General features: G+C 33.8%; 4 protein-coding genes across 6 annotated transcripts; 2 read left to right on the top strand and 2 right to left on the bottom strand.

The window, feature by feature from the left end:
• Positions 1-495: 495 nt before the first annotated feature.
• On the bottom strand, positions 496-13413 carry LOC130614726 (transmembrane prolyl 4-hydroxylase-like). Its single transcript, XM_057436168.1, has 10 exons — positions 13137-13413; positions 10556-10637; positions 10214-10339; positions 9178-9251; positions 2949-3010; positions 2445-2645; positions 1915-2100; positions 1642-1732; positions 1200-1335; positions 496-762 (listed from the first exon to the last, which is right to left on the bottom strand). The coding sequence occupies exons 1-10, from the start codon at positions 13353-13355 to the stop codon at positions 614-616; spliced, it is 1326 nt and encodes a 441-aa protein (XP_057292151.1). The 5' UTR covers positions 13356-13413; the 3' UTR covers positions 496-613.
• On the top strand, positions 3695-5944 carry LOC130614729 (uncharacterized). 2 transcript variants are annotated; one of them, XM_057436170.1, is made up of 2 exons: positions 3695-3846; positions 4825-5944. In XM_057436170.1, exon 2 carries the CDS (start codon positions 4840-4842, stop codon positions 5743-5745), a length of 906 nt encoding a protein of 301 aa, XP_057292153.1. In that variant the 5' UTR covers positions 3695-3846; positions 4825-4839; the 3' UTR covers positions 5746-5944. The 2 variants fall into 2 exon arrangements, with proteins under 2 accessions (XP_057292153.1, XP_057292154.1); XM_057436171.1 differs by lacking the exon at positions 3695-3846 and adding an exon at positions 3889-4019.
• LOC130614727 (uncharacterized) lies at positions 6881-9176 on the top strand. The gene is made up of 2 exons (XM_057436169.1): positions 6881-7008; positions 8021-9176. The coding sequence occupies exon 2, from the start codon at positions 8030-8032 to the stop codon at positions 8945-8947; it is 918 nt and encodes a 305-aa protein (XP_057292152.1). The 5' UTR covers positions 6881-7008; positions 8021-8029; the 3' UTR covers positions 8948-9176.
• A 1306-nt stretch (positions 13414-14719) lies between the features above and the next one.
• On the bottom strand, positions 14720-25018 carry LOC130614730 (uncharacterized ENTR1 family protein-like). 2 transcript variants are annotated; one of them, XM_057436172.1, is made up of 9 exons: positions 24828-25009; positions 21014-21099; positions 20820-20876; positions 19246-19365; positions 18552-18637; positions 17855-17966; positions 17326-17388; positions 16412-16548; positions 14720-15192 (listed from the first exon to the last, which is right to left on the bottom strand). In XM_057436172.1, exons 1-9 carry the CDS (start codon positions 24958-24960, stop codon positions 15081-15083), a joined length of 906 nt encoding a protein of 301 aa, XP_057292155.1. In that variant the 5' UTR covers positions 24961-25009; the 3' UTR covers positions 14720-15080. The 2 variants fall into 2 exon arrangements, with proteins under 2 accessions (XP_057292155.1, XP_057292156.1); XM_057436173.1 differs by lacking the exon at positions 16412-16548 and having other exon boundaries at positions 24828-25018.
• Positions 25019-25028: the final 10 nt, after the last annotated feature.

Here is a 25028-nt window from a genome sequence, read left to right as displayed (position 1 = left end):
TGCGTAGCTGAAAATGAGCATTAAATACTCTATGCCCCATCCTGGAAATAATAGACAGGGTATATCACTCGATATTTGTGAGGCTAGCCATGTAACATATGCACATCTATCTATCTAGGGAAGCAGTATCAAGAAGTTAAAAAACCCTAGGCACGAGGGTGGCTCAGGGACATGCTATTTCTACCTGTCAAAGATATATCTTGTTTTTTATTTTACGACCAATAAATGGTTATAAAATGTAAAAACGCAAATGTTTATGGTTAAATTTGCTTTATAGTTCCCTGAAAAAAAGGTACAGAGATTTTTTCATTCAAACGCCTCTCTCGTTTTACCGTCCCTCTCAAATAAGCGCTCAAACTAAAAGTCAAAATTTTAAATAAGCGCCCTTAACGAGCATTTGCGATACTCAAAGCATTTACGCGGCTACCAGTAATTGATGTTATGTCGATAACTTTACAGCAGTGTGCTTTTAAAGCTAGCCTTTCGATTTGAAAATTTTGTTAAGTATTGTTATATATATAAAATTATGCTCGTCAAATTCTACTATACAAATAATATATTGTCATTGATCTACATTTACTACTATTTATTCTTTCGTTATTTCTTTGTTGAGCTAATAAGCGCCTTCTGCTTCTCCCGTATAATAAAGGCTATCCATGTAAGCGTATTTTGCTGGTGGAGCTGTTAACCAATTATTGGCCAGCCATTTTGTACCTTTTATGATATCGCAACCACCATGTAACGAATAGTAATCCATCGCACCTAAAATGTAGGAAATTATAAGAACAAAAAACAGAAAATAAACTCAACCTACTTCACGGTTGGATTTTTAGGGTCATACCAAAACGAAGCGACATTACATGGAAAATAATTAAGACTTCACGATTGAAGACAATAGTTATAATAATTTACTCCTGAGCATAATTTTTCGTGAATTGTTTAACTTTTCATACATAGAATAATTACCTTCTTGAACTAGTTCATAACAAAAACAATTTTCAGTAACATCTTCCAAACATAGGACAATATTGTCTAACATTCATCATGTCCGTTTTCGACCCCAGTGTTCTTTGAGATAATGTCGAAGGTTCTAATTTTGAGGTTTATCTCAAAGAGCTCTGAGGACGAGAATGCATCTCGTCGTCAAGTAAGAACCTATTTTAATTATAATTGAGATCAGTCTTTGTCAGATCACCTACCTAACCATCCGTCTTTATCCATGTGATGGTTGTACCACATGACAGCTCGTCCTTTCTTTGGCTTCACCACCACACTTGCGTTGTGACAAAATTTACTTAAATTATAAAAATCCTCCACCTTGCGTTTTCTGAATTCCTGCGAAGAACAAAAATTGAAAATGTTATAAAAGTACATTTTTTTATATAAGAATCCAGGAAATTTGACTTCAAAGTGAGCTGTTCCTATTTCTCCCACGTATTTAGGTTAAAATTTATTTATTTATTTATTTATTTACAGTATATATAATTTTTTTGTGACCAGGTACTGTAAAGTTTTTCAAGAGAAATAAAAAAGTGAGTTTTGACCTTGCCATTGTTCTTATTTTCTAGCCTTACTATTTTCAAAAAAATATTCTTATAAAAAAAAATTGTAGTAAAAGTACGTTGTTATGGAAACACCTACATCGTGATCATAATCTTTCTTGTCAGCAACTGGGAAAGCCGTCTCTCCACCCTCCTCCACATTGTTTAAATAATATACAATCGTGACGAATCTAAACCAGGGAACAATATAGAAGTAAAAATTGATTATGAGTCATTTTTTCAAAATTTCCTGAAGTTTTTTATTTATTGCAATTTATTGCAATTTTTTATTTTATTTATTGCATTAGTTCACTTTTTGTCCACAAATATACAACTCAACTATCAAAGTTCTGTGTACGAGGTTATTACTGACCTGCACAATCTGCAGTTGGTGGGTTGTGACTCTGCGTCCATATGACAGCAGGGATAATTGGGGTATTCTGTGTCACTTTGTCCATCGAAATGGGCGTGGTAGTGACCAAACGGTTGATAGTTTAACACTTGCAAAGGTTCACCACCTTCAACAATATAAGCAGGTAGATTTGTAAGGCTGATAACCCTAAAGAGATTGATTTAAATACTTTTGCTAAACAATTTTATTATTATATTTTTTAAAAAAATTAAAAATACAAATTATGTAGAAGCGCAAAATATTTACGGCAACCGAGCAGCCATAATAAAACATGTCACAATAAGAGTATGCTTAAGTACTTTAGGAGTACAAATGTTTGCAGAAAAAACTTCGCAAAGAAGTTAAAAAATTTTTGGCATGATGGGAATGATCCTGTACACGGAGATCTCTTTTAAAAGCTGTAGTGATATCCTAAAGCAGATATTTTGGTTAGTCTTATAACTATCTTCTCTTCAGATCGAGACTAAAAATCCGCACAAACGAGACCTTACTTTCTTCGGAGTTTCTGCATAATAACATCCGATTTATTTCCTTGTTTTAACCAGATTTGCTCGCTGAACCGATCACGGAATCTTGGATGTGTTTCACGGAGTTGTTTTAAATATTCTGTGATACCACCTGTGTTCATCGAGGCAAACTCTTCACGTGTTATAACACCATCATCGAGTTCATGCAAACCTAATTCTTCAAACCTTAAAAAAAAAAGGAAATTTAGATTCTCTGCAATACTAATGTAAGCTGTGGTTTATAGGAAACGAGATTGCATACGGATTAATTTTCCACGGACTTTCCTAAACTTTTCCGCGAAATTCAGTAAAGAGCGGAAAGTTCATGATCATTGGTGACGCTAAATCAGCTCCAAATGTTGTTCTCAAACCTTTTCGTTTTTAAAAAAAACTGTAACAGCGGCAACACATAGTAGCTCTGGATACAAGGTTTGAAAAAGGGAAATCATATTTGTAGTGGTGGGAGGTTATTTTAGGACATGTACTTACATTGTTTTGACATCTGTTTCATTAATGTATAGCTTTAAGTTTCTTCTAGCAAGATCGATAACCTAAATAAGGCAAACGGAAGTTGAGAATCGGTGAAAGGACACCGCGTAGTCAATGGCCTGCCCTAAACATGCCATTTTTTGTGGTGCAACCGAATAGCATGGAAACGAAGTTGCTTTATCGTTCGCCCGCACTTACTTTCTCCATCGTTGTGAAAGGTTGTTTTTATGATGACAACCTTGAACTAAAGCTTCATTTGCACTTTGTAAATGCGACGTATCGCAAACAGCAAAGAGAATTTTAATTTCATTTCTTTAGAATAAACGTTCAGACAAAAATCTGAAAAATTCTATAGACGCTTATTTAAATAGCCGCCTTCTTAGTTTCTGAGTTTACATCCCCTATATGTAATAACAGAGCCGCCCTCGACTCGGTTCTCAAAAGTGGCGGGCGACATTAAAAACAAAGCACAGTTGCATGGCTTGCCCTGTATTATTTGAATAAAATAGCTGTTGATACGAAGGAATTTCATAACGCACACGTGTTTGCTAAATTGGGACATTTTTTATTTGAAAATTGTTTTTCGAACCCATTGTAAAAACATTACCGTATCGTACGATATAACACCCTCCATCCTGGAGATTGCGATTTTAATAGTGAAATTTAAACGGTTAATCGCCCCCTTGCTATGTTACAGGATAATATTAAACTCCTTCATTGATGTTTTTATTATTTTAATGTAAATTTAATGATTTAAAATTATATCTCAATGGCAGATAAAATAAACATCAATGATGAAGAGTTATAAAGCGCGGTCAAAAATTGTGTTTTAGGTTTTCATAAGGCGTGTACCGTATTGAAGTTTTTGTCATAACATCTTGACAAGAAGGTGAAAAAGGTAAAGTGAATTCTCTATTTCTTTAATAGTTTATTGACAAGTAACGAAATAAAATTAAGTTGCATTTTAAAATTTCGTTTATGTTACGTAACTTAAGATTCGTATAGGTTTTGCGTTTCGAAAGAATATTTACAACAAGCTCGCTTTTTCTTGTGTAACTTTGAACACACTTTGTAAGTATTTCGTAAAACATTGCATGCGTCAACTTTTATCAGTTTGGAATGCTTTATTTTTTCTTGCAATAAGAACTGCATACGATTTTTGGAAAACTCTACACTGCAGTTTTGTACTTTTGAGTTCTTAAAGTAATGAACAAAAAAAGGAATACACGAGATCTGTGCAGGTTTTTTTTCTTTATTTTTTTCCCAAGGTCTTCTTTGGTTTTTTATATTGGTTTTTAACACCCTCAGGGAGCCCTTGGGGAAAGGACCTTTATACCTTCAAGAGAGAACAGTGTTTTTAGATTTAGATGTGGACAAAAAATTTTATTAATTTTCTTACTATTTTGTTAACTGGTTGAAAAAAATGTTTGCATGAAAAGTCGGCATTAATAGGGTTTTGTACTTATCGGATTTGGTTGCATTGTGGAATAAACAGCCGCATGTCAAAAATACAGACCGACCTGCTAGACGGCCCTGAGGCGAAAGTTTTGTTTTACAATGCGAACATTTTTACATGTGAAATTTATCACATAAGAAATTTAATTTTATTATTTTTGGCGTTTTTATTTCCGAATTACCAAAGAGGAAAAAAATACATGTTGAACTAATGATGCAATAGAGTTATGTGAAGAGAATTAACTTTTGCGGGAATTTCGCAAATTTTGTGAAAATTATTTGAAAATTCGCTTTTCGCGAAATTTGTGAAATTTCAATTACACGAAATAGTAGGAATATTAGGGCCGAATTTTTTTATCAATTTCAATGCTTATACTTCTAATTCAAAAAGCATGTAATTAGTTTCTCAATTTTGTTATAGATACTTTAATCCAAGATGGCGTCATCAAAAAATAAAGTGACCGCCACCATTGTTTTAACCGTGGTTGTGTACATCATCCATTTGGTATTTAACGGACTGGCTAGCAAAGGCGCCAGTAATCTTTTCCCAAGATCAGTGGGCGATGCATCAGACGTATTTAAATTGGAAATGACTCCAGTTGGAGCTACATTCTCGATTTGGGGCATTATTTTTGCGTATCAAATTATATGGTTGATTTACGCTGTTTCGACAATTTTCCGGCAAGGTGATCACACGGAGATTCTGTCAACAAAGTTTTACATGTGTTTTATGACAAATATCATCTTTGTTGTCATTTGGTTGTTCGTCTGGACCCGCTTGGAAGCTGCACCATCATTCATTGTGATCATGATCGCACAGGTCTTTATCGATCTCGCTATTGCACTTGCATGCTCTGAACTGACAGCATACGAAGAAACAAACGAGTTAAACTCAAGTAACAAAGTGGATATCTGGTGCCAACGAATTCTAGTTCAAAATGGTTTGTTGTTTTACGGAACATGGACCACTGTAGCAACTTTGATCAACACGGCTGTTGTTTTCGCCTACGAATTAGAAGCAACCACAGAAAAATCCTCTTTGATCGCCTTATCATTCCTTGGAATACTCAGCATTATTTGGTTTGTTTTAGAAAATTTCGTGCTTTGCAGATTCACCGGCTATACGTTTACGCCATACATTGCACTTATCTACGCGCTCAGTGGAATTTTTGCTGCGAGGGGAAAACCAAACGATCCGGTTGGAGGTCTGACTTTGGGCTTATTGATACTCTCCATCGTCTTATTCATTGTAAGAATCGTATTGATCTTTTTAAACCACAGGAAAAGAGCGTCGTACGATTCGATAGGATATAACGCAAGAAGCGAAGCAGTTAGAAGTTAAATCAAAAACTTTAGGAAGGGGTGTTATAAAACCTCCACCACGGGAGACATTGAAATGTCCTTTTGTAATCTAACGGAAGTTTTTTCGCTTTAAATTATGTGATGGAGTGTTTAATGTTAGTTGTTGATTTTAAATTTATTATTCTTTTTGTACTGGAGAAAACAAAATTTATAAAGCAAAAATAGTTTGAAATACCTACCTTAATTCTATCTTCCCCATATGATAAAGGACTCCCAAAAAATCAAGTAAAATACGGAAGGATCAAACTCGTCCCCAGGGCATCTTGTATCTTCTCCGACCTGTAAGGGCCACTTTGTAACATTTTTTATAACGATTTAGCTAGTGTTTAAATTTTGACTTTTATTTAAATTTTCTGAACTTGACAACATTGTTTGAGGCTAGCATATTCTGACTAAAAAGGATCTAGAAAAAGGACTGCGTACAAATTTGGTGTCGCGTTGGTTAGTGTAATATAAAACGTATAAACTAAACTCTGAAAATATCAACAATATAAAAATAACGTCAAGTATTAAACGTCAATAACTAGTGCGTAAACCTCGCTTCCAGGACTCTCTGTGTGCTGTTTATGGAACTTGTTTTGTTGAAGTTTTATAAAAAAGAGACGAAAGCCCCAAGACAAGGCTGAGAGCCACCAAGTTACTAGTATCCATGTACAATTCAAACCTACCGCCTATAAAAACATGCTGAGTCATGTTTAACCACATTCTCGTCCCCAGAGCTGTTTGAGATTAAGCCTTGGAGTTTATCTCAAAGAGCTCTGGGGTCGAGAATGGTACTCGCCTATAAAAACCGCCCTGAGTTCCATTCTGCTTTAGGACGTCGTGTTAATTTGTATCAGTAAGCGCCCCCTTAGTGTAATATCTTTGTACCGAAGGGAGGAGAAGTAGTTGATTTATTGTCATTCAAGACCCAACCTCGACCACGGGTGTTTTTTCTCTTTTTCGTTTAGCCGTCCCCGTATGAAAAAGAGAGAAAGCCCTAGGATTAAGTTTGATATGAGATTGTCTTGTTTGTTTTAAATACATGGATATCATGTGGGAGTAAATACAAAACAAGATGAACTTCGTTGTATTTATTTGTTTATTTATTTTGAGTGGTATAAGAGTTTAGGACAACGAATAAAGAATCTGCGAAGGAGAGTTTTTGATTACATGTTGATAATTAACGACAAAACAAAACAAGTTTCTGCAAGAGAAACAAAACTCCATAAACTGTAGGCCACATCACGGGCAGGAATAAAAAGTAAGTTTTTTTGCGTTAAAATCTGCATTGTTTTTTTTTAAAAAGGCGGGAATACACGGTGAAATATTTCTTTTGAAACATTCGAAATTTTTCTTTCCAAACTTTTCTGTTGCAACGTATCCTATATTTTAAAAAAAATTAAACGCAACAAAAGTTGATTTCACGTGTTGTATACGATTTTTTAAGCTTGGTTTCCACTGTGGTTTAACTTGGGTTTAAATATAAAACCTAAAAGGTTTTCAATGTGTTTTAAAAATTAAAATAAACCCTGAGCATTCCCACATTGTTTTAAAAGCAAAAACATGTAGCGTTTCTCTCTTGGTAGCCTTTGTGTGATTTATCAAAAATCACTGGATATTGGCGAATAAGATCGCTAAGATTCTCTTCTTGTATCAAAGTTTTTTTTCAGCCATTTTTATTCTCTTTTTTGTCTTAACGTGAAAATGCGGAAAATGTGCCCTACAATCGTTGAAAACTCCTTCGGCATTTGTCGGCGCCTTTGAACTTTAAACCCCAATATCAAAATTTTTTAATCTAAGGTTTTATTTTATCTGTGGTTTAAACAGGTTTTATGGCGAAAATTTTAAAACACGAACACGTTCACATTATGCGTTAACTTTAAAATCTTATTTAAAACATACTTAAAACACACTTAAACCACAGTGGGAATCGAGCTTTACCAACGGAACGGTTAAATTTCTCTTGTCTTGAAAGAAAGATTTAAGGAAACCGACAGCGGGTAAAAATTTAAAGATCGCACCAGTTTATTGTAAACAAAGATTTTTGTGCATTTCTAGTTTTGTGAGAAGAAAAATGTGCGAAGATGGAACGTGAAAAAAGATTTTTAACTTTTTGATAATATTTTAGTTAATGGTTTTATCCAACAGAATCTTCTTTTAAATTTAAAATGGCGTACAATAGAAATGATGACATTTTTTTCGTCTATACCTATACTTGAGGAAAGCATCGCATTTAAATAAAGAGTTGCTATTATTTTCTCTTTATTATTTAGAGCGTTAAAATGGCTATATCCAAGACTCAGATAGTATTGATGGTAAGCGCACTGGTGCTGTTTGTCATTCATCTTATTCTGATGGGTTTCGCAGTGAAAGGAAACAGCAGCGCCTTCCCCACACCGCTTGTTAATGTTGCTACAACATTCCCTATTAACATCAACCCGGATAAATCCGTTTTTGCAATCTGGTTTGTTGTGTTTTTTTATCAACTAATATGGCAGATCTACTCTGTGGCGACCATTTTCAGGAGAGGTGATGAGGCAAACATTTTGTCAGGCAAAGTTTTCTTATGTTTTATCTGTTACATTATAAGTATGACTGTATGGCTATTTCTCTGGTCACACAGAAATTTAGTTGGTGCCATGGTAACCGTAGCAATTAGTGCACTATTTTTAGACGTTGCTCTTAGTTACTCCTTTTCTGATCTGCGCGACTACCTAGATGTTCATCCCGTAGTGCATAAAAACAAGCTCGATGTTTGGAGTCAACGACTATTAGTTCAAAATGGCATAATGCTAAATGCATCCTGGGTAGCTCTAGCTGCCATCTTTGCATTTGCCGCCTTTTTATCGCACAGCCTTGACGTCGCAACGTCGACAGCGTCGTTAGTTGCTTTGATTTTCCTGGGATGTTTTGAAATCATCTGGTTTTGTGTGGAAAATTGTATCTTAGCAAAATATGTCGAGTATACGTTCACAAATTACATTTCACTCCTGGTGGGCTTGGCGGGAGTTCTCAAAACATTGAACAAAGGATCGAACGATGAAGCAAGCCTTAAGGATTTAACACTCGCACTAATTGGCATTACCTGCTTTTTTTTCGTAATTCGATTGGGCCTAATGTTTCTTCGTTGGCTTCGAACGAAAGAAGAGAAGAACAATGAAGAAAAAGGAATCTTGATGGCAGAGAAAAGACGCGTGTAAAAAAGACACGAGTATAAAGAATTGTGTTGGTAAAATGTCTTTCGCTTTATTTTGACGGCTTTAAATTCCCCAGATTCCTTACTTTGGACGTTGATAAACATCGAGTCAAAGCTTTGAAACACAAGAAGTAATTAAGAATTTCTTTTCTCCAAAAAAAAACTTAAATCGGTCATTAATATTGTTAGAACTTTTTTGTTATTTTTATATAAAGCAATTTGATAAATTATTACCTCGTTTCTTGTTATTTCTCCATTCATATTTAAATCCCAGTATTTGTAATCGCCAAACGTACTTTTTGCTTTTCCTGCAAAGAAAATGCAGCGATTAATTATTCGAGAACGAAATGTAATGGAACACGTTAAAACACGTTATTTCAACAGAAGAAACATCGTTAGGAAAACCAAAAACTTTAAATTGGCGGAAACCGGAACCATTTGGGTAGGTGTTCTATTAATTTTGTATGTGATTATAGTTCCATACGCCAAAAATTAAACAATAAAAACGACATTGATTTTAGCGTGTTTCAGGCGTCACCCATTTTTTAAAGACATGTCGAATGCAAGAATATTTACTTGTATTTTTAAAATTTGTTCTCACACCAAAAACTTTGAAAGGCATTAACTTTTTCTTCTTTCTTAGCGCTTTTGTTGTAATGTCTATATTAAAATACCTGAATACGTCTGTCCGTCACGCAAAATGGTAGCTTAGCTGCGCAAGTAGCGAGACGCACGCAATGCGGTATAAAAATGACGGGCGAACCCGTTGATTTTTCCACGGGCTAACGACTAGTTTATTATATTAGTGAAACTTTATTTTTGAGACTGGCACAAATGATTTGTTTACGTGAGATACGTGAGACGTGCGTTATCGGATTAAAATTTTGGACTTTTCCAGTCAAAAACATTTTTTTAATTTTCAGTGCGTGAGTTTGATTTTTAAGCGAGGTGATTGCGTGTGTATTTAATACTGCGCTGAATAGCAAGCTCCTATGGGTAGTTTATTGTTGCGAAAATTACATAAATTCCAGCTAAGGGTAATTTTTTTATTTAGATTGGGAAGTAAGGTAAAAAGGTATTTCTGAAGTTATTCTTGTGTAAATAAAGAAAAATTGAGCGCGAAAATAATAAATTTAAGGACGCGCAAAAATTAAGAGCGCGAAAAAAACATGGAATAATATCGCTTGCAATGGCTATATACAAAATACCCGAAGTACAATTTCCTAGCACTTTTACATTTTAAAGAGACTGGAAAGAAAGTTGCTCTAACCGTAAGTCTCGATTTTGCTCATCTTGATCTTCTCATCAATATGCAAACCACTATTCATGAGCCCAAAATATTTTGCCTTCTCGATAATATGATCACATTCTTCATCTGTTAGAAAGTTGTCAATCACTATGATATTAAAAGGTAAACTTGCATATTACATCATAAATAAAATATGTACCTAAAAACCACAAAAACACCTAAAATTAGGTGCCCAAATAGGAATTATTTTATCAAAGATAATGAAGCTTTGATTTTCTTATTATTCCAAATGTTCCAGGATAAACTGACGTAGTCAAACGCCCTTTGGGAGCCGCGTTAAAAAAAACAATGTGAAGTACTTACCAAATATTTTAGGTTTTAATGCCATGGTAACTATTTTCTTAATACTTCCGTCTTCCATTTTAACTTCCCTCACGTGACCGACCTGAAAGGGAATAACTAGCATTTTGAAAAATACAAACGTATTTACTTGTTTTCAGAGTTTGCTGCCTGGTATCAAATCCGCTAGCGTTTACTTGAACGGCTAACAGCCTAGGTGTGAAAAAAGGCAAAAGCCCTGGGGACAAACGTAGGATTTTGATGAACGTAGTGCAATAAGCGTGGGCGTAAGGCCAGCAAATACAATGTACAACTACACATTTAAGTTTGAATTTCCTCAACTTTGTCCCCAGGCTGTTTGGTTTTTACACTGAGTCGGTGACGAAGAAACCCCGCACAGGTTGACTTACTTTTTTGCGCAAAAAAAAGATGACCGCTTTGAAGTGAATAACAACATTGTCAAATAGAAGTGATTTTAATATATATTATTTATTAGACATTTCATTTATTTCATTTTTATTTTGTTTATTTTCGCTGGTGATCTTTATCTATATGGCTAACCGGCTAGCAAAGCGACCATAGCAAATATATCGACAAATATTTTGCAGGTATTTTTAAGACGATAAAAGCTAAATAGCCATGAATTTTTATAGATATACTACGTTCGAAATGTTGAAATCTGTATCCGTTTGATAATAGCCGTAAAGTTTTTGTTGTAGCAAAAACTAAAACTACACGGTTAAAAGCCGCAACTTAAAACATCAACCTCGTCCCCAGGACTATTTACTTCTCAACGGCGCTGCGCTTTCTGATAGTTCTAGCAAAATAGAATTTTCGCAGCAACGGCAAAAGGTTCTGGGGTCGACCTTGTTAAAACAGTTTAATGGAAATCAGGCTTTAAAACGATCACGCGCTTATTTTTTGAACATTTAAAATTAAGCGCCAGATCTTGAAAAAGGTACCCAAGTTTGGAGCAAAGAAATGCTTACTCTAAAAACATTAAAATATACAACTTCGATTCTGGACCTTCTTTCGCAACAGCTATGTTGAAAAGCAAAGAAGCACTACGAAGGAAACTGGAGAGTAAGCATGGTATTTAAAATTTTTTTCATTTCAGTATAACCAAGAAATGAAACGAGTCGTTTAAGTAGGCACAGTGGAATCTCTCTAAAGCGGACATGGTCTAAAGCGGACACCTCTATATAACGGACACTATTCGTTGGAACGGACTTATTTTTGGGTGAAACTCTCACAATAAATTTTATAAGACGGACAGTTTTATTCGCACCGAATGACATTTTTTCTTAAAAAAGCTCTGTGTAAAGCGGAAACATGAAAAAAAAACACTTTTTGTACATTTTTTAACTTTTTTATTTTTAATCTCTTGTTAATTTTTTTTTTCGTTCAATTAACACCTTTATTGACACCAACAAACTCGATCTGGAATTTCCAGTCCATAACCAGCCCTTCTGTTTTTACGCCTCCCTATGACTCGACATGTTACTTTGCATTTGGGAATTTTTGTAAATCGGCGGAAGAAGGCTGACATTTTTATGGACAAGTCCAACTATTAGTTGATATTTGTTTTTGTTTTTGTTTGTATAACAGTAGAGCGTGTGAATAATACAAGTTCACATTCATCAAATTATAAGTCTCATTTCCTTCATTTCAAAGAAATAGAACGAAGAAAAAACGTAAATAAACAAAAAAAGTTATGTCTTCGGCAAAATGTTGCTCCGGAAGTGATTTTTGGATTTAATCTCTATAAAGCGGACACCACCTATAAGACCAAGGAGTTGATAAAACGGACACTTTTTTTGCATCAATGGCGTCCGCTTTGGAGAGATTCCACTGTAGTGATTTAGCAAAAAATCATACGGTCATACGAACATCTGTACATTTAAAGCATGGAAGCGTAAACATGGAGGAAAAAGTGTGTAGATCAACAGAAAGTAAAGGAAGAGAGGCGGCTGAAGAACTGGTATAAAAATAACAAAGAGCATCGCTTAAAGAAAATTTTGCGCTTAGAATTTAAAGAACGTTTAAAGAGAATACAAATTCTATCTAAAGTGTATTAAATATGTAGACATTAAACATTTCTTGCGCACATAAATTTTAAAACATGAAAACTAACTATTTACAGCGTGAAAATTCAGATTTGTCCCTAACCGCTGTTAACTAATGGTTAAGGTTAGGCTAGGTTATAGGTATATTTCGCCGTTATATAAATGTTACAGGTTAAAATATCTTGTAATATATACAAAAATGGCCGGAGCAAAAAGAAGGCACAAATTGCCTTAAAGGCCCGTTGTTAAGCAAAAAGAAAGACAGAGTTGAAATAATACTTAATATAATAAAGCAATATTCTAACTATATATATTCCATAAAAAGACTAGTTGAATAAGGAGACCCGGGAACTTACGCAGGGCCGGGACAATGACTGTTTCTTTAGTACAATGGCACTTAAACCATCGCAATTTTCTCGTGTGTGTGATGGTTTTAAAAACAATAAAAAACATGGTAGACTTGCTGCGAGCGAGGTTTAAACTCTGCAGCAAATTCTCGCGCGCAAATGAAAAAGAAAATAGGGTCGATAACTACTCACTTTTACCGGGTCCCATTGAAATAGGGGTTCACGGGTCCTCATTTTTTCTTCAATTTCATAAAACACTGGCTCATCATCTTCATCGTCGTCCTCATATTCATCTTTCTTTACGCACTGCTCGTTTCCACTTTCATCTTTCGTGCAGCCTTCATTATTCGTGTATTTGTTACACGAAACCAAAACAATCACGCATAGAAAAAGGATCAATAATTTTATCATTTTTTATTTTTGTCTATTATTTTTATGTCGACCTAAACTACACTATCCATAAATTATAATTATACAATAAAATTACAACAAATTGAAGACGAGAAAGGTGATTTCGTTTTGAGTATGGTTATGAAGTTTCGTCGTTTATATGGAATACATACTGTTCATTGATTTTACTCTGACACATTCTGTTTTTTGAAGCAGCACTTTTTTATATAATAAATCTTTTTTTGTGTGTGTGTGATTCTTGAAAAAGCGACTTTTTGTAAATAGCTATTATTCTGAAATAAATGTTGCAAAAAAAAAAAAAAAATGTCTAATAGCTATAAAAAGGATGACATTAAAAACATGTTCGAACAAATAAGGAAGAGGCTAGTAAAACACAACAAGAAAGTAACAATCTTAGTTTATTTAATTCTTTAAAAAATAGTGTTTGAATTGCGAGCCTATTAATTAAAAACATTTTTTAAAATTTTAAAAGTTGAGCTTCCTTGATTCTTAATAAAGAGAATTCTTACAAAAAAGTATATAAATTACAAGTGCTAGATTTTAAATATTATTCAAGTAAACTACATAAATAAAGAAAATATTAACCATACATCCATAAGAAAAGATCAAAACAATACAGTGCTTACAAACCCAACATGCATAGCTTATGTTACCATCTTGAGTTGCGTTGTTACACTTGATAACTCACAACAAAAGTCTGATACCACGTGACATGTAATACGCACCAACTACCACGTTGAATCTGTACATCAAGTAACACCAGGAAAATCGAACTGTAAGATGTTCGAAAATCATGCTGAAAACTCTGCACTCCTTCGCACATTTTGAGTTCTTTAATGAAGATTAACACGGGCGTAGGATGTATTTTAAAAGCAATGGAGTGCCGCATTATTTAGAAAACTTTCATGTTGAACATAAGAATGAATGAGACAATGCACGTAAATAATCACCAGACCCTTTTTTAAAAATATTTTACACATAAAAATATTGTAAGAATTTGCATGTACTAGTCGTTAGCCCGTGGAAGAATCCACGGGTTCGCCCGTCGCAGCTAAGCTACCATTTTGCGTGACAGACAGACAGACAGACAGACGGACGGACGGACAGACGTATACGGGCATTATAATATAGATTTAAAGGTTTTGCATAAAACAAACCTTTCGAAAAAATACCGGAAAAAAAATTACGCCCGTCCTTCGCCATGAAAAGTCATGTTTTTGAACGAAATTTAATTTCAGCAAGTTTTACTGTTTTCGTTGGCCCAACCCATTTTTTCTTAAAAGGTATTAGGTACTATTCCCCTCTCTGAGTACAACAAGGGAAAAAGAACACTAATTCAGGCAAAAGTTGTAAAACACGAAATATACTATGTAATAATATTTAAAATTATGACCAAAATTCAAACACTAACATGTATATAAAAATATATTAACAAAATTAATTCGTAAAAACTAAAAATCTGTCTATTTAATACATGGGTAGTGAAGAAAAATCTATATATTGTTTTATCATATTTCATTTTATTTGGAAATTATTTCCAATGCCATTTCTTAAACTTATCACAGTTAATTCTGAATCTAACATGTATTTACCATATCAGCAATTCTTCTCGTAAAAAATTGTTGACGACGGTAACGTGAGTGCAACCTTCGTTACTACGCCATCGTTACGTAACTATGGTCAAGTTTCGCCTAATAATTTAACCAATTAGGATTTCACGTTAGGTCATGTGACATCATTTTTCATATTCTCTGATTTCGGTAACTCCGCTATAGTTCCAAGATCTTCAAACTGCTCTGCCAAGAATCGCAATGACGCGATACCTGCTTGAAGTTGTCTGAAATAAGCAATAACAAAATCCATTTTTGATTAATTTTTAAAACTTGAGAAAACTATAATTTATGTTAAAATATTAAAAACATGCTACTTTGATACTGGAAAATAAACTTGATATCGCTTGTTTTTCGTAGAAGAAAACACACAGTATCATACATAGGTTCAATATTGTTAAGAACAGTGTGTCTACTTTAAAGTTGAACTAGTTTTTTCTGCCATTTTTTAGCTAAAAATCCTAACATTTTCGAATTTCCTTCACTACTTCTTCCTATAGTTACAGCTGGTCAAGTAGCTGACTATTTAAGGAAGAGGAAAAATGCATACATGAAAAGAAGAAGAAACAAAGGATGAAACAAAAAAAATGACATTGAAAAACATATTAAAATAAAAAATTATATGCATTACAGGGAATTAGTGAAAAGTTTAAAGCTCCTGACTTGCTTCTCAAATTTCATAAAAAGACCAAATTTTCCTGAAATTTTGACTATATTTTCAAAATTCCTGACAACATCTGCCGTTCCTGATACAGCGAACACCCTGGAGAAACTTAGCGGATAGCGTGTAACGTTTATTAGCGATAAACATACCCCGTAGTGTGTCGATATTAAGCCTAAAACTTTACTAGTCTACCCTTTTCGCAAAATAAAGTTCCGGAAAATTACACTTTTTGGAGCAAATCACAAAATAAGTTCCGCAAGTGCACGAAAAAAGCTATAATCGCAACAATTCATCTTAATTTTTTTTATATTAAATCGAAAAAAAACATTTGAAATCTAGAAGTTATGTTTTTTTACTTGATATTTTCTCTTGTATTATATTGTTCAAAAACACTTTTTCAAACCTTAAAAGTACTTACAACTCTCCTAAATAACATTCCAATCGTCTATCGCAAAGTTCCTCACATTTTCTTACCGATCAATCGCAAAAATAAGCCAATTAAGAAATAAAATATTCTCATTTTAACCTGCTTAATCGCAAAATCTAATCACAAAAAATGTTTGGGTAAATATTCTAATTTTAATCGCAAAAATAAACTCCGCAAAATTATTATTCTAAATTATTATTTTAAGTGCTGAAGAGAAAAAGAACCCAGAAAATGAATTATGTGATTTTATCAGTTTTTTCTGCAGCAGAGTTAGTTACCTATAACCACAGCCTAAACTTAATTGTGTTTCTTATAAAAAAAAGACGTGTGGGGGATATATTTCAGGATGTATTACCTGACGTGTGGTTCGGTCTTCTCCGCAGCTGTTCTCATCAAGTAGGCAGCATTTTTGGATTTTTCTTGAATTGTATTCAACAAGTACGCATGCTCAGTAACAAGTTTTTCGTAGTGTTGTTTTGGCACACTTCCTTCCTGAAAAAAAAATAAAAAAATTTTTTGAGTAAAAAAAAATTTAAGACCGTTTTCGAGGTAAAAAATTAGTAACGACTTCAGGAAACCGACGACAAACTTAATACGGAAATGAAAAAAACGTTGTAAATGGTGAACACAATGACAAATGTCAATTAAATGATTAGAGCTAGGTTACCCAAGATGCATCACGAGTTTGATTATACGCAAAACATACAGAAATTTTCTATAAATAAATACTCGAGCAAAACTGGTATATAGGGACTAACGCTTTTTTCAGGAAATGTTCACAAATTTCTTTACTGGAAAATGCGTATCATCACAACAGCAGCCGCACGGGGAATTTCCTGAGAATTTCCCTTAAAAAACAAAATGGGCTACTAAACAGTGGGCTACCACACCGCAGTCTAGCTTTGTTTACAAGAAGAAAAAAAGCTAACTGTCTCACAACACCTTTTATTTACTCATAAAGAAATTAAGTTTATACGCTGAGTAACTGTCTGTATCAACAGATATAACTCCCTAACGTTATTTACGACATGCAAACATTGGTAAAAAGCTAAGCTGGCTCCTTGACAAGATATTTCGAAACTATTAATTCTTCAACCCCCAATAATGGGCTTCCCTCAATTTCTTATTCAATAGTTTCTATTCATCGCCAATTCATGTCCATGCATATTATTTCAATACGGCATAAATAAAAATTTCCTTTCCCCGTCCCTTTCTTCGTCACAAGAATGTCTAGTCCACCAAATAAATGTAAAAATTTGACAGTATTACCTTGTAAAACTGCAGTTCTTCCTTCAAACGAGATACAGTCGCTTCTGCTTTTGCTGCTCGTGTCTATAAAAGAACAACAGCAAGTTTGAAATATGTTTTCTAAAAACTAAATCTCACATAAATGAAACACGATTTTGTTTTCAGCACTCTACCAGGGTGATTACTCAATATTAGTTGATTTTCGAGAACTTCCTTTAACCAAAACTTTTTTTATATCCTTTCTTACAAAAAATTACGAAAATTAATTAAATAAAATAAAGCAACCATGAAGCAACTGTACAGCTAGATATCGACTAAAAATTCGTAACTTAAAACCTGACCAAAATTCCCGATTGCTTTTAAAAAATTGTGCTCGCTGTAAAGTGTATACGTAATTTAAACATATGGATCGAACAGTTCTACATTTACACACTGAATTGGCAACTAAACAAACAAAAAAAAAACCTCTACTCTAAAATCTCAGTGTTTATTCATACCTGGGAACTAGTTATATGCTACTAGTTATGAATGGTAACAATTTTTGACATACCGTTGTTGCTTGTAGATTTTCTTCAACAATATGTACAACATCTTCCAAAGCTTTCGTTTCATCAGCTTCTTTTTTTCTTACCTTCTCCAACTCTTTCTGTAAGCCACTTATTCTAAATCGTAAAACGTGTCAATATTTTGCTACACAGTGCAATCTAACCAGGAGACCCAGCATAATTTTTAGGAATTCGCAATAGTTAAGGTGGGAAAAATTACGCTGGGTCTCAAAAAATTGTTTTGCGGTCAGAATACTGACGGCACTTTCTGAATGATGATCAATATCGGGAAATCTGTTTTTAATTAATTATTAAATTATTTAAGTAGGTAAGACAAGACCACGCCGACTTTGTGCTGATTAATTGATTTTAATTAAGGTTGATTTAAATTTTAGGGATTTGCTCTGACATTTTTTTTGCGCCAGAGTTTTCGTCTGAGAGAAACCGAATTTGATATCCTCGAAGAAAGCTTAGTTAACTGGGCTAAGTGCAATCGGGCTTCCATTCAAACCCCAACACAAAATATCGTAGGTTTTAAAGATTTTTTTCATGATTTTACTAAAACAGTTTTCTCATTATCTCTTTAATGTTATTAAGTTTTTTCCAACACATGTTTTTCTTACAGAAATGTAATGAAGAATGATAGCTACCCATTTATAATAACATAATATAAAAAAGCTGCTATAAAAAACACCTCCATACCTTCTGTTTGCTGTCTGTCGATATTCTAAGAATTCTTCTTTAATTTTCTTTAACTCACATTGTAGTGTTTCTTTCTCCACAACAAGCTGATAAGTAAAAAAAAATAAAATAAAAAAATGCAAACAACATTTTTTTTTCAAATAAAGATATTCTGCAACATTGAAGAATTTTAAAACATCTCTGTATAACTGAAGAGTGTCCACTTAATATGAACTACTTATTTTACAGACATTTCCCTTATTATTTTTCCTGCTTTACGTGACGCTAGTTGACTTACCATTATTAAAGACTAATTTCATACTTATTATTTTTTATATTATCCTAAATATGAAATGCTTATTAAAATTATCCTACTTCTGTACGAACAATTCAATCGCCAATATTTTGAAAAATTAAAATAATTCTGATAGGCCATTTGGTAATTTCCGTCTGAAGAAATTGCTGATATTCTTGCGTTTTTCATGATATTTCGACAATATTATAAAAAAAATTATCGACACTTTGGCTGAGCTACGATACCTAATAACTAGCTACAGTCCTTGCATTTTATGAAACCCGTGAATACTCTCAAACTTTGTCGACGAGTGTGGTACAAAAATAATATATCGCATTTACAAGTAATTCTGTAGGTAAGTTGTTCCCTTTGTCAAACCTTATGGCTTCTCCAACTAAGAGAGGTATAACATGGTGTTACCTGGTCAATTTTCTGTTGCAATGGATCGATACTTGACTCTGGTAAAACATAGGAATCCATTTGTGGAGAGGGTGTTCTTGCTTCGAATGAATCTGAATCTGTGTCTGTGTCATTCCTCTCCTTAAAATAAAAATTAAAATACATTTGTGAAGTGCAAAATGTGGTCATTGATTTACTTGCGTCTTAATTTCCACTATGCAGTCATTTTTCTCAACAGGGAATTTGATATATATTGTTTGCAAAGATTTCCAGATTTATGAACAAAATATTTTTGATAACAGGTTTACATCTTAATGGTTACACGCAAATATCAGACATGAGCGTAAATAATGAAACAGTCAAATTTTTATACAAACATGAAACCTAATTCTCAGTTAATGCAGCCATTGTGAATTTTTTTGAAAATCCAAAAATGTCACTTTCTAGCATTTATTGATAAGTAATATTGTAAAAAAAATCAAAAACATCTAATGAATGACTATTTTGCAGCTAATTTGGGCCGTTGGGACCATAGCTTAGCAACCAGATTTTTCCTGCATACGAGACCGTATAAAATTTGTAAATAATGGCCTGCACTAACATTTGAGGCTATAAACTTTATTTTTAGTCCAAATTTGGGGGGTTTTGCCAAAAAATGGCAGTTATTGCGATGCAGACCCCAAATCATTGGTCATTTTGATATCGTGTGTGACCAAAAAAAGGCAAATTTTGCATATAATACTAAGTAAACAAAAAATTTTCCTATTCCTAATTTTATTACAATAGAGCAAAATCGTAAATCTGTAACTCTGAATACTATTTTAAATTAAATCGTGAGAACAAATTTTTGTAGAAAAACACTGTATGTTTTGCAGGAAATTCTAAGAAGAGATATTCCTGAAAGTTTTTCTAGTAATCTCATATTTGCAAAATTGATCCCAATAAAAACAAAGCAGTGCGCATGTAAAATATTAACTTTGAGCCTGATGAGGACACATTTGGGTTTATAAATGATCAGACAAGAAAAGAGTTTTTACTTTTTAACTTTTTACAATTTCTCAATTTTTGACAGATTCTTTTAGTTATGATACGTTTTGTGGAAAGTGGAAATAATTATTTTTCTTTCATGTATGTAGCCTAAGTGGTTTTGTCTTATTTGTTAATTTCTCTGACCACATCCAATACATTACACTGACATCAATGCTTTTCATAAGATTAGTGAAGCCATTGCATTGCACTTTTAAGTTTGAGGTCAAACAACTTGGAAAGGGATGGAAATAACTAACATCGTCTACTGCATGGACTGCATATACTTTAGTTGAAAACTTTGTATAACAAATAAAAAAAGAAGATTTCAATGCTTCTTCTTCTAATCTATATATACTTTCTAAATACAGTACATATAACATCGTGGATCATGTATCATAGTCACATGCATGATCCACAATGCATTTTTCCTTAATTGTATTTTCAAGATGCATTCTTCAAGACGTTGGAAAATTTTTGCACTTGTTGGATATATTTTACAATTATAACCAAACTTGTATTACTTCTCCTAGGACAAGTTAAAACTATAGTAGTCCAGTATGGTTTACCTTAACAGGATTTGTAGTCAAGTTATTAACATTGGTGTCCTCATCATCATCAACAATCTAAAATTAATATATTTTGATTTTTTGAAAGGCAACTTACAAACACACAAAAATAAAAGGTTTTGAGGATAAACAGCTGAAAGTGGTATAACATGTAGAGTACAAAAGCTACAAATAAATTCTTGACAGCTACGTACCTGCAACTTGCGAGAGTTTTTTGGCGCATTTTGGTACTTTTTATTTAAAAAAGGGTTTTTATTCAGTATATCACTGTCTGGATCATCTAAAAACAAATCAAAGAAAATAACTGTTAATTCAAATAGCAAATACAGATAGAAGCTGGGAAGTATATTTGCAAATGAACTTGTAGATTCTCTTTCCAAAGAATATGTCCAAAGCTACATTGTGCCCTAGTTTCCTGACAGGTGATTTACAAAAAACAACACTTTCCAATTTTTTATAAGACCAAATTTCCCATTTTGGATAATAGTCCTCAAACAAGAAACATTGCCTGTGAAAACAAATTTTGTTTTAGTAGGACAACTGCCTTAAAAAACTCATCTGGTAAATTTAATTGAGAACCTAAAATAGAGTTATAGGTCTGCAGGGTTTTAGCTTTTTCAATCCCATTTGAATTGTGTTTGAACAAACAATAGCATTAATTAACCTTTCTATGAAAATATAGACATATCACCATTATTTACCATTCAATACGATCAATATACCTGTAATTATTTTAATTTTACTGGTGAAACTATAAAAGCCAAACAGTAATACCAGTAATTTTAACGGTGTTATATTATTATTATTATATTATCCATAATACAGGTTGTCACCGTTTACCCCCAAACCATAAGTTTTTATTTTGGCAGGATTGTAGGCCAAGTAACCAACCTCTAAAATGCTCTAAGTTGAACCTTCCACAATATACACATTGTGGAATAATCCGTGACCAGTGAAATGTCTGAAATTAAGTCAGCAAAAATAGCATCATTTAAGATATTTGGATCTAACCAAATAACCAAGTCCTGAGTCCAATATGAAAATTCTTATTATTATTCTGACCCAATACGGACACTGGCCCAGCTTTGGATGTGGGACTGGCCCGTCTTTAGACAGGCCGGCCCATCAAAAGACGGGTCAGTGCATTCGCAATCGGGATAGCCCATCTATTGACCCAACCCAACTTTGGACAAATGTATGCAAATACGTCTTAAGTTGATAAAGGCCCAACTATCGACGAAAGAATCTCTTGCTTTTAAAAGCAGTGTCATTAGATGGGACAAACTTAACTGTATACAAGGTCTCTTGCAATTTTAGAAAATGTGTCACAAGATGGGACAGGCCTAGCTATTGACAAACAATTTCCATGCCTCTAAAAGACTGTCATAAGATGGGCCAGGCCTAACAATTGATAAACAATTCCCATGCTTTTAAAAGACTGTGTCATAGGATAGGACAGGCTCAACTATTGACAAAGGCCACTTGTGTTTTCAAAAATCATATTAAAAAAGGGACAGATCCAACTTTTGACACTTTTTAGAAACAGCCACAACATGAGTCAGTTTGAAGACTCCCAGACTAAAGTTATGCCTTGTAACGTGGGAAAGACACTGTTTCAAATTTAAAAAAAAAATTGAAAACAAGTCTGGCCCAACTGTGGACAAATGCACTATAGTGTCTATAGGAGAGGAGAAAAGAAAACAAAAAATATAAGGAGGAAAACAAATCATGAATTCTCTAAATATAACCTATTACAAATATAGCTAAAGTAATGAGCAACACAAATACAATGTCATAATTTTTTTCCTTAAAAATTGAACAAACACAAACAAAAATTCACAAATATTATAGCTACCTGTAAATATATATAATATGAAATTACACTGAGCTAAATGTTATATTTTGATATCTGAGTCATAATTTTTACTAGCTAGTCATTATGCACACGAACATCTCCAATAATTCAACAAGGGAGTCTCTAACTGCTTTTTAAAATGGATTTGCAGATAGGGTCTTGCACGAGTTGCCAAATAGAGTTGTTTTGCTACCCACAACAATCTTGAAATGCATAACTCGATTTAACCTCAGCTAGCCGTATACAACAATACCTCGGCAAAAGTTGCAGCAGTTCAGTTTTTTCACTTTATTGTAGGTAGTTTACGTTAAATACAAAGTCTCGGAGTATGCAAACATCTTTTAACGCCATGTCGCAAGTTGGTCCTGGCCCATCAATTGACAGGGCCGCATGTCAAAAGATGGGCCACTGTGTCCAAAGATGGTCCGTCCAGTCTTAAGACGGGCCGTGTTCTAAGTTGGGTCAAAATATCATCATCATACACATTCAGTCAATAACTACATTCTGAGCCATTCCTGGCATGTACATATTTCTTTTATAAACAAAACACTAGCTCTTTTTAAATGGTTTTAATAAAAATAAATTAGGGTATAAAGCATACTGAGAATGATGGGTTGTTAAATAGCTTTTCATCCATTTACAGTTTATATCTAGTCTGGGTTTTTGGTCCTTAAGTCGCAGACATAATATCACATTTGATAGCGAATTCAAAGCAAGCTGTAATGGCGACCATTGAATCTTAGTCTAGGGTACAATTATGATTTTTTAACAGCAAAAACTGTTTGTTTATATAATCACGTAATTAATTAGGAGGGTAGCTTTATTCAGTCATAGATTTGCCCTAATCCACCATCAAAAATATGTTGGGTTCGCATCCTGAAGACCCCGCAAAAATGAGTTGGTCGGGCGTATTTTTCCCCAGGTTTTTTAGATCGGAGCAAGCAAAATCGTTTCCAGGGCCAAGACAGTATAGTGCCACTCGACATCGTTTGTAGACCATTTTTCGCCACCCTGTAAAGTGTCAGTAGCCACAGGAGATAAATTTTCGCGAGTTTTTGTCAATTTTGCATAAGTTAGTTCTGGCAAAAAAAATTTTCTTTGTGAAAATTATCTCGTGAAATTTTTTCCCCGTCTTTTTCCGACTTACCGAATCAGGTTTTTATTACCAAAAGTGAATCGCTCGGAGGACGCTAACACAACATATTTTTGATGACAGCCCTATTACACTGACATTTAATGATAACTGGCACGATTTGCTTAGGCCGAAGGAATTTGTATTTCAGTTTACCGTCGTCTGTATCTCAGGTGTACCATGCGGGAAATTTTCATTATTCATTATTTTGCCCCTCCACCTAGCTAGCTTGAACCCGAAACCCTCGGAGCCCGAACCAGAACTACAACGCCAAAAGACAACCTCTGGAGACTGGGACATATATCCAAATGAGGCAAGGCTTGATTGCAAGACTTTGTATGGCACGCATTGAAACAAAGGCCCTTCGAAATTTAAATTAACACACTACATTACATTTGAAAACATTCAAAAAAAGAACACTTTTGATCGATTGTGACATCAATCGAAATTACGCAATAGCTTTTTTGAAATAGGATGCATTGAGTATATTTCATTTCTTTCTTTGTGGAATTGTGATGAATATGTTCATCATTTATGTATATTGAATATTTAATTATTTTTTTGTTTATTTATTTTTTTATTATATGTTTTACTAAACTGGTTCAGTAATTTTTTCCTGCAGTGTTAAAGAATGTGGCTCAGGGGCGATTAAAAATCGGAGGGTCAGGAATCAAAGCATGACAACATGCGCAGTGATTCGAGTTGTTGTTGGAAATCTTCAGTGATGATGGTGTGGTGATGTGCAAAGCATGTCAGAGGGGTTTATTAAGATATTCTTTGAGTGAATACTTCATATTTTCATTCTCTTGAGATTAAACATTGGTGGACACAGAAAATTAAAAATAAAGTTAAATCCTAAACACCGGAATATCACAGATGTCCTGAAACAAAAAGACCTGATTTTGATAGCAGCTGGCGAAAATGTACCACACCTTTTCGCCAGCTGCTATCAAAATGTAAAACTAGTTCCCGAGAACTGCCTGTGTTTGAGCCACAAGCAAACTGTTAAAAAAATTGTTACCAGAAGAGGGATCAATAGGATCTATAATCTCTCTAACTTCTGTGTGCTCTTCTTTTCTCTGCAAGAATTTGGAAAAGGAAAAAGGATTGAAATTGTCATTGTCTACAATGCTTTCGTTACTCCTATCCGCCATTTTCTACGATGTTTTGGTTTATACTACGGTACCGAAGCAAGTTTTTGCTCGATTCTTGTACGTTGTTT

The sequence above is a fragment of the Hydractinia symbiolongicarpus genome, chromosome 11, assembly GCF_029227915.1.
Source record: "Hydractinia symbiolongicarpus strain clone_291-10 chromosome 11, HSymV2.1, whole genome shotgun sequence".
Classification (NCBI taxonomy): domain Eukaryota; kingdom Metazoa; phylum Cnidaria; class Hydrozoa; order Anthoathecata; family Hydractiniidae; genus Hydractinia; species Hydractinia symbiolongicarpus.
Note: the sequence above shows the minus strand (reverse complement) of the source record. Positions and strands in the feature narration are given on the sequence as shown.

What these genes read in the sequence shown, in the direction of transcription:
- LOC130614729 (XM_057436170.1), top strand. Translation starts at nt 4,840, where the DNA reads ATGGCGTCATCAAAAAATAAAGTGACCGCCACCATTGTTTTAACCGTG.
- LOC130614727 (XM_057436169.1), top strand. Translation starts at nt 8,030, where the DNA reads ATGGCTATATCCAAGACTCAGATAGTATTGATGGTAAGCGCACTGGTG.
- LOC130614726 (XM_057436168.1), bottom strand. Translation starts at nt 13,355, where the DNA reads ATGATAAAATTATTGATCCTTTTTCTATGCGTGATTGTTTTGGTTTCG. An exon ending in GAGCAAAATCGAGACTTACG is followed by an intron (nt 9,252 to 10,213) that starts GTTAGAGCAACT and finishes TTTTCTTTGCAG; the next exon opens with GAAAAGCAAAAAGTACGTTT. An exon ending in ATGCAGAAACTCCGAAGAAA is followed by an intron (nt 2,101 to 2,444) that starts GTAAGGTCTCGT and finishes CAATCTCTTTAG; the next exon opens with GGTTATCAGCCTTACAAATC.
- LOC130614730 (XM_057436172.1), bottom strand. Translation starts at nt 24,960, where the DNA reads ATGGCGGATAGGAGTAACGAAAGCATTGTAGACAATGACAATTTCAAT. An exon ending in TGCAACAGAAAATTGACCAG is followed by an intron (nt 18,638 to 19,245) that starts GTAACACCATGT and finishes TTTACTTATCAG; the next exon opens with CTTGTTGTGGAGAAAGAAAC. An exon ending in AAGAACTGCAGTTTTACAAG is followed by an intron (nt 16,549 to 17,325) that starts GTAATACTGTCA and finishes TTTTTTTTTCAG; the next exon opens with GAAGGAAGTGTGCCAAAACA.